The 9093-nt window shown below is 34.8% G+C and overlaps 1 protein-coding gene across 3 annotated transcripts; it reads left to right on the plus strand.

The window, feature by feature from the left end:
• The first annotated feature begins 393 nt into the window (after positions 1-393).
• On the plus strand, positions 394-4043 carry LOC107046228 (myosin-2 essential light chain). Of its 3 annotated transcripts, none has more exons than XM_015268794.1 (5): positions 394-733; positions 853-1122; positions 1226-1253; positions 2975-3280; positions 3487-4043. In XM_015268794.1, exons 2-5 carry the CDS (start codon positions 1120-1122, stop codon positions 3591-3593), a joined length of 444 nt encoding a protein of 147 aa, XP_015124280.1. In that variant the 5' UTR covers positions 394-733; positions 853-1119; the 3' UTR covers positions 3594-4043. The 3 variants fall into 3 exon arrangements, with proteins under 3 accessions (XP_015124280.1, XP_015124279.1, XP_015124281.1); XM_015268793.1 differs by having other exon boundaries at positions 925-1122; XM_015268795.1 differs by having other exon boundaries at positions 943-1122.
• The last annotated feature ends 5050 nt before the right edge of the window (positions 4044-9093 follow it).

The following is a 9093-nucleotide window of genomic DNA, read 5'->3' on the forward strand; positions in this document are numbered from 1 at the left end:
ATCAAAATGGCCGCCCCATCGGTAACTTGGCCCAGTCGATAATTTGGCCCTTTCGGCAGTATGACCCTTACCCGGCGCTAGCAATCTCCCTTATAATCTCTGGTACGAAAACCCGTATTGGTCATTATTACCCCGTATTCGAGATCAGCTGCACGGGGGACCCGTATAGCACCCGTATTGTGTGCCAATAGTCACTCCGAAATAAAAAACGAATAATCATCGTTATGGGATCTATTTTATCGACGGCAGTTTCCCCTAGTAACCTTCTCCATCGGCTGTGGTTGCTGATAACTACTTCGTCAGTCTCTCTCCTTTACCAACAATATTGTCGATAAAGAAATTCCACAGAGTGATGAACAAAAAAAAGAATTAGTATGTGGAATCTTTCGTACGCACGCTATTGAGGGGGCGCCACTGCAGTGTAGAAATATACTGCATCATTTATATTTCTTTTAAAATTGAGTCATAATCACTCGGACCTTATATTTATCATATATTTAATAACAAGGTTTTCACCCGAATGTTACTTAGAGCAATTGAAGATTTACTAGTAGTACGCTTCCGTGAAAGAGGGTCTAAGGCCTAGTGAGATTCGGGAGAAGTTTCGACGAGCCAAAGGATTATCAATTTGAGTTGTGACTGTGGAGACCAAAGAGACTCTTTGGTGGGGACCACGAGTAAGAGTGGAAATTGAATAGAGTGGGGAGTCCCATTTCACGGTCCCTTTCCGACTGTAAGACGTATATTATGAAATTGTTCCTAGAACGTCAAATGAACTAAATGAAAAATTAGAATAGAAAAATCCAATAAAAGTCTTGTAGGTTATTGCTATTGAATGATTCTGCCTCTCAGTTACAGCAATTTAGGTCATTTGATGTTGGATAATTGTTCCGCATAGTCATCATAAAGTATCAAATTCTTTAGCACTGACTCATATCCCAGGGATCCCAGTTGTGGCGATATTATAGTATCATACGTCACTAGTCTCGAACAACGGACCATCCATCATCCAAACTCCGAGTCCACCGCCTATGTCACGTTCATTATCCTATGAATTAATAATAAATTCTCTGAATTAATCTTGGCCGAAGACGATAAAATCTACACTTGAAAGTTGCAATGGTAAGTGCTCCGGAATCGTTTCACAATTTGAGGTTAAATATGAATAATTCTGTCATTTCCATATGTTATAAGAAGATTAATAGGGTAATCTGTTGAATTCCAGGCGTCGTACTCAGAGGATCAGTTGGCGGGTAAGTGACCGTCTTTCTACCTCTAAAATTATTGATGTCAATGAACCAACCGATTTGACCATTTTTTTTCTGTTTTTTAAACTCTGCTTACAGCGTCTCTTTCCCTCAATTGAGGTCAAGAGTATCCTTCCCTTTTTAGACACACCCCAGCGTTACCAGTTTCTCCATTCAGAATTGCCATTTATGGACAGTTATTTCAACACCTATACCTTTTCCATGTACATCTTGACATAGCCAGTGGATTTCGCAGATCACTGAACATTTTCTCGCGTTTATACTGTTGAAGATTTGACGCAGTTTATATTGAGATTTTGAGGGTATCGTTTGTTGCCGAGTTCTTTCATTTTATTTATTGGATTTTTTGAGAGGACTTTTACGCGATCATGTACGTTAGTTATCAGGAACTCACGAATAGGATGCTCTCGTCTATGGACGGTAAATATTTCGATGAATCAGCTTCAACCCCTTATGCATGAGACCCTTTTGGTTCCAATGGATCCAAAATGAAAGAAAAAGGAGCAATAATCGAAATAAAAACATTGGTCCTGACAGCAGTGTTTGTAAGAATTTGTAACGTTGAATATTTTCAAAAATATTCAAGCTGCGACGTTAATCAGTGGAGTTCAGAAAATCTTCGCAAGTTATAAAGATTTTTGCAACAGTGACTTTTCAGGGGAATTAGATTAATGCAATCGATTATGAAATGAAAAGTGTACCAAATGTGTCATTATTGATTGCAATCATTTAGAAGTGAAGTGGTCAAATAAGATTATGTTGATTGAAATTCATGATTCGTGAATTCTTCGAAAAACCTGTTGAAATTACAGAGAAATAACGCAATTTGCATAAGGTTCTTTTAGCTTCCCAATGGCCACTCAGTATCGTTAGAAAATCCAATTATCCGATTTTCATAATCAAAGTTAAACACTAGCGTGCGCTATTATAGGGGACCTCTACTGAACCCCGATATGAATAAGAAATTACGATTAAATTACTATTACTATTAAAACCATTATTAATGGTAAAAAAAATTGATTGCTAATGCCCTCCTATTTCTAGCCAAATTTGATGAGAAGTCGACTATCCGTTAGTAAATTACTGCAAATTAATATTTTTTGAGATATTCTTTTCGAAAATGAGTTTTCAACAATTAGTGGCAAAATGATCGTTGAAATCAAATAAATCATGTCTTCAGAAATGTTTGACGCGTTCTTTAGAAAGTGACTTTGTATATGAGTATATGCATGTATTTGTGGTTGTGTGTTGGTGATTTTCTTAGAAATTCCTTTAAAAATAAAATCTTTGTTATTAGGCAGGGTGACGAAATAGAATCGAAGTTTAATCCATTCAGAAGCATATTAGTAATTTTCTTAGCAACAATAGTTAGGCTCAGTGATAAAAATATGAGCACTTTGAAGAGAAGGTTCTCATGAAAATTTGACTAACAATTTTATATTCAAAAATCGTCATCCAGAGCTGAACTCAAAGTTAATTAAAGACATTCTTTTTACCCCTCTGTAGTTTAGCTCTTCTATATTTCATAAAGAAATAATGCATATCAAATGAAAATGGTTTAAAAATTGTTAAGCATCCTCCGTCAATTTCGAGTAATCAACCTTAAAGATTATCAATTCGGTCGTGATGTGCAATAGAAACGATACAACGATACAACGATTTGTAATAATCTGAAAACGGCCAAAATTTATTTTTCTACTTTCCAGAGTTTCAAGAGGCATTCCAGCTCTTTGACAGCCGCGGAGATGGTAAAATCCATGTCTCCCAGATTGGCGATGCTCTGAGAGCCCTAGGACAGAATCCCACCGAGAGTGACGTGAAAAAGTTTACTCATCAGCATAAGCTCGATGAGCGTATAAGCTTCGAAGTCTTCCTGCCGATTTATCAAGCAATCAGTAAAGCCCGAACTTCAGATACTGCTGATGACTTCATTGAGGGATTGCGTCACTTCGACAAAGATGGCAATGGTTTCATTTCTTCAGCTGAATTGAGACATCTTTTGACAACGCTTGGTGAATATTTTTTTGTCAAAATAAAATCAATAGTTAAATGGTAAAAAACCGAATTCGTCGGATTTTAGACTTTTAATAAAAACTTTAAATAATTCATGATGACAACAATTCTCTATTGTACGAGAAGTTTAAAATCAATTTTTTTATCGCTTAGACATAAAACTGTTCCATGCAAATTTTGTCTCATTTCATCAATTTGTTTACAGGAGAAAAATTGAGTGATGAAGAGGTAGAAACTCTTCTTGCTGGTCACGAAGACTCCCAGGGTAACATCAATTACGAGGATTTTGTGCGTCAAGTCATGTGCGGCTAGAACTTAGACTTAATTTATAACAACCACAAAAATAAAAAACCACAAAAGCTTATCCATAAAAATAGTATTGAGTTAGTAAGTTTCCACTTTAAATTCCTAAATTATCTATAATTACTATAGTTTTTGAATAAGTGAAATTAATTAATCAATTTGCTTAATTAACTTACATTATTGATCTTTATGTACACTTTTTATATAAACAATTGATGAATAGGGGAATACGAATTAGATGAGTAGATTTAAATGTTAGTGAGTTGTGCCTTTTTCCAAGTAGATTATGCATTCACTCCAACTATGGTAATTGTCCCTACATGAAGAATAGAACTTAAATATATTTGAGATGAATACGAAATATACACACCAACTAATGATATGTATACATGTATACTTTGATATTACAGTCAGTAGAAATGGACGAAGATAATAAAAATTATCTGCTGATTTCAAGTATTTCGTACGGCATTTGCTGATAATAGTGAAATTTCCACTTTTTGATTTTATAATTAATCAAATAAAATGAATCACCCCAACTCGAAAGAGAGAGAGAGAGAGAGAGATTTAATATTGTTTGTTACATTGCTTCATTGTTAGTTTTCTTCCATTCGGATTTCGTCAATTTCTCACACATACATTGGCTTCTGCTTCTCTTATAAATCGGATGTCTTCGCGTTTAAATGAATTTTTCCTTGACAATTTCACTTCTGCGGGCATTTCATTATACATTTTTAAACCTTTATACATTACAATATTTTGTCCGTACCTTGTGGATCTCAATTTCAACTTCACATTATCACTAATCCTTATCTTCATAGCCTCGTCGCCAAGAGTTATCGGGGTGTCGATCTTCCTCTTCGTAACCAATTTGTGTACGTATTTTATCACATTCTGTTTTACTCTTTGCTCTACTGATAGAAATTCCAACACATCTTGAGCATGTCAGTTATTTTTGTTTACCTTCCCAGTAAACAAAAGGTTTTATAAACGTATAAATTGAACTTCAAGACGTTGTCGAAAATTGATGAAAAATACATATTTGTAAAACGTTTAATTTTAAGCAAAATGTCCGTCTCGCATACGTCTTCAAAACATGTTCATAAACCCGGAATTAAGATTAAATATAAGACCTTTTCTTATCGTTATTCTCAATACGTTTCAAATTAGGGGTGTGCGAATAGTGTTCGCATCGAATTGAATCGAATAGTGAAAATCAATTCGAAATTCGAATTGAATAATTCGATATTTCAAATTATTCGAAATGAATTATTCGACATTTTTCCAATAATTCGATATTTTTTAAATTATTATCAGTACTAGCATTATACAGCACGCTTCGCGCGCTCGGCACTTAGTGTCTGCATTTTCAATTCCATTGCTGAAGAAATTAATCATTAGATTAATATGAACATAATATTTTATATAGTTCTCAGATGCAATTGCATAATTTATCATCACAATTTCACGTGGTTGATTATCAATGAAGTGGATGTGAATATATAATCTCCATAGGTTTGTCTTATAATTAGTCTTCGTCTTATAATTGTCAGGGGAAGAGGTGTTGGTCTGTGCGGTCGTTAATTTTAAATAAACGTTGATTTTGCAGAGTCTCACGAAGATATATCGGCAATAGATCACGTTTTTCCTAAACAGTGAATGAGTCATAATTAAATTAATGAGAATTTTTTTCCATGTAAAAAATACACAGTGATATCTTTCCTGTCTAAAGGAATTTGATCGTATGCTATCCTTTCTTTGATTGTATCCCCATTTTTAGCGCGCAATTGCTGCTCTAACTTGGTGTCGTTTTAGTGAAATTGAGTTCCATGAGTATTGCAACTGATGGATATTAATCTTAGCCCCCTTCGACCTTCTCCGCATTTTGCCGTCGAATTGAATGGGAAAGCATTAGTGGAATTCGTCAGCGATTATTGCCTGCATTAGTGGTGTTTTACCGAAAATTTGTTGGAAAATGGCCATTGGGGCGGTGCTACAATTCATTGTTATACTTAAATTGGACTTCTCAAATGTGTGAACCATATCCATCGTACCTATATTACAAATATTTTACTATATACCCATACCACCCCGTGAAACTTAATGATCAGATGATAACTTTCCTAATTTAAGTGATTTTTATACGCGCATTTTCAGAAAAAATCAAGCATATCGGTGTAATTATCAGCAGTAACCATTTTCGACCTAGCATCAACATGTGTCAGATTTTGATACCATCCTCCTTGACCAAGAGAATAAAATAATGAATTAATCGATGGTTCGAGTCTCTTCTAGAACTGTCTTCGTTTTAATGAAAAAAAGCGATGATGAGACTTTCTCAGAGAACCAATTGTTTCCAACTTTCTAAGATCTAAAATACGTTTGTGGAATATCCCCATTTATTGTAATTGAGGAAATAACTATACCACTCCATTAGACTGTTTTGCATTATAATGATCATGATCCAAGTCAGATCTTGAGCGGAATGTCAAGAATAATTCCGATCAGGATTCTCCCTCATCGAAATCTGTCATTTGATTTTTTTGTGCCTAAGATTCTTCATGCATCGTTTCATATGATTCAAAACGAACAGTTTTCCTTTCCGTGTACACTGTTAGAAAAGTACCCTTGAAATTTCTCGTAGAATATCTTGAAGGTTTGAACGACCATTTTGTATTAAGTTTCCCTACATATTGGTATTGAAAAATCTCTCCTGTTATGTCCGGAGAAAGATTTTAGCGTCGAAAGGACATGTTTTAATTGTCACATTAAAATCAAAGCTAAAATTATTAGATTTTATAATTATTGGACGACGCAAAGTTTTATACTCTTACCTTTTTCTATAATATAAAGGAAAAGGGTTTGATTTAGGGATAGGGCTTGAGTTGAGACTAATTTCTAATCAAGAAATTTGGAGTTGTAATGTGAATCAAATTTGAATTTAAACATATTTTGTATAACTATTCGGTTTACAAAAACATAAGCGTGATTTTACAGAAATCTATGTAGTTAAAATTCCTATCCCTGGAATGATCTGAACGATTCAAATTTGGGTTCACAAATGTTGTTACTCACAATTCGGTCTGTTATTTATAAATTATTTGATTTGTTTGTAGATCCCTGGGTAAATCCGTAATTTCCTCACCAACAATTAGTCGTGTTAAAGGCTATTCCCGTCTCGGCGTAGGCGCAAAGTCAGAGTTCCCTCCCGCGAAGCGGGAGGGAAATGTAACTTTGCGCCCGCCGGGACGGAAAATCGCGTTCTAACCACGGGAACTAAAATAAAGGACCCTCAGCCGCGTGCTTACCAGCCTCGCCTTCGGCTCGGCTGGTAATTGCACTGGCGGCTGAGGATCCTTTATTTTCCCTCCCTAGGTTAGAAATATACTATCTTCTACTCGTTGATATTTTAATGAATTTTGACAGTTGAATTTTAAGATTTTAAGAGTTTGTTTAAGACTGTCCACAACGCGTCATAATGAACGAATTCCTTATTTGTAAGATGGTTCGCAACTTGCTATTAATTCAGTACTATCCCGCGGAATCGAAGGAAGGATTGAAAAACCAGACCCATTAAATGAACTATTTCCACCAGAATTGTTACTGCTTCGTCGCTGCTTCAAGACTGCTTAATTTTGGTTTTTCTGACATTTTTATATGAATTTTGGAGTCACTTGTCACATGGGCTCCAACGAGTCCATTTTTAATTGGTGGAAAATGTATGACTTTTCCCACTCTTTTGATTTTTATGGGGAAGTAGTTCATTCAGTTTTTGGGGTTTCAATTAATCGGTTTTCAATCGTTCCTTCGCGTGCGAATCTTAGTATTGGGTAATTGGGGTATGCTGAGTGTGCCATTTCATCACTTTTGAACTCGATTCCACTGTCTTTGAAATTTTTTATTGAGTTCAAGTGATGAAATGCACTCAATTTAGTTTACAATTGTTGGTTTGGTTCTTAATGATTTCACATAAAATTATTCTGGCCTTAAAGTATCTAGTACAAAATCGGACATTACAGCCCCCGCTCAAAATTGTTTCCAATTGCATTTGGAAGCAATTTTGAGGAGTTGGAGTTTTTTTAATTTTCATGTGTAATGTATTGAGTTATTTTAGCTTTATAATCGTGCACCGAGCGGTGGCCGTGAGCGGCTGGATGCTGACGGTGACATTTTTGTGGGTTCGGATTACATTGTATTTCCGATTCAGCTATCGGTTTTTTTTTATTCACTTATTATGATTAGGTTCTGTTCTAAATTGATCGATAATTGTTCCACGATGTGGATCTTCTTTGCGGATTACAATCACTTAATATTGTAAATACTTTGTTCTGATTTTTGGCGGAATTTCTATCCTGTTAGATTATCTTCCTTCGTTCTCTTACCCTTTTAGGCATTTGAGTTAACTCTTAATTTGACCTCAATTTAAGGTGATAGTTCCACTTCTTTGATAATTACGGATGGTATTTTTAATGCTCTAATTATTGTCTCATTTTTAATTGAGAAGTTGATAGTCGACATCTACGATTGTCATACGTGTAATTATATAGTAATCGGGATAGGCCGTAGAAGGAAATTCAGATGGTGGAATGAATGCTAGAAATGAATTCCTTGAATATAATCAGATTCAATGCCCTATCTCTTCAATTAAGTTCGGATGTTAACAATGGATTTTATCAATAAGTAACAATAACTTCTAAATTTTTCGTTAAAAAAATCGGCATTGATGTTGTATTGGTCAATTCTTGACAGAGTAAAATAATTGAATTAAAAAATTGGAATTCAATTGAAAAAAAAACCTCGTCTCCTGAAATGATCCTAAATAGAACTATTATGTGNAATTATATAGTAATCGGGATAGGCCGTAGAAGGAAATTCAGATGGTGGAATGAATGCTAGAAATGAACTCCTTGAATACAATCAGATTCAATGCCCTATCTCTTCAATTAAGTTCGGATGTTGACAATTGATTTTACCAATAAGTAACAATAACTTCAAAATTTTTCATTAAAAAAAATCGGCATTGATGTTGTATTGGTCAATTCTTGACAGAGTAAAATGATAGGTTGGTTAATAATTTGATTGGATTACTTTGTTCGAAAGTAGTAGTTGGAATAGGGTAGAATTTGCCTGATTCTTCTATCATTTTTCTATTGGTCTATTTATCGGTGTCATTGCGATTATTGTTTTTGTATCCTAAAAACATTTAATTAACTACATAAAGAAAACCTCGGCGTGTAGAGTTTATTCGCAAATATCATTCTGTAGAGGTCAGATTCCTAGAATTTACAACTCTAGGGAATTCAAAAATTGAATGTGGTATTCCAGCGAATGTAAAACAAAGGTACAGATGACAACAGGTCAAGAAGTACAACACAATAACAGAGCAGATGCAAATAATCAAGAGTCTATGACATATGCTAATACAGCCTCAAATACAAATACATCTCTCTCCCTCCCTCTCTCTCTCTCTCTCTCTCTCTCTCTCTCTCTCTCTCTCTCTCTCTCTCTC

This window comes from Diachasma alloeum, unplaced genomic scaffold (genome assembly GCF_001412515.2).
Source record: "Diachasma alloeum isolate Michigan unplaced genomic scaffold, Dall2.0 Dall_scaffold_01229, whole genome shotgun sequence".
Classification (NCBI taxonomy): Eukaryota; Metazoa; Arthropoda; class Insecta; order Hymenoptera; family Braconidae; genus Diachasma; species Diachasma alloeum.

Coding starts and splice junctions, on each gene's coding strand:
- LOC107046228 (XM_015268794.1), top strand. Junction 1,254..2,974: donor CTCAGAGGATCAGTTGGCGG/GTAAGTGACCGT, acceptor TCTACTTTCCAG/AGTTTCAAGAGGCATTCCAG. Junction 3,281..3,486: donor ACATCTTTTGACAACGCTTG/GTGAATATTTTT, acceptor ATTTGTTTACAG/GAGAAAAATTGAGTGATGAA.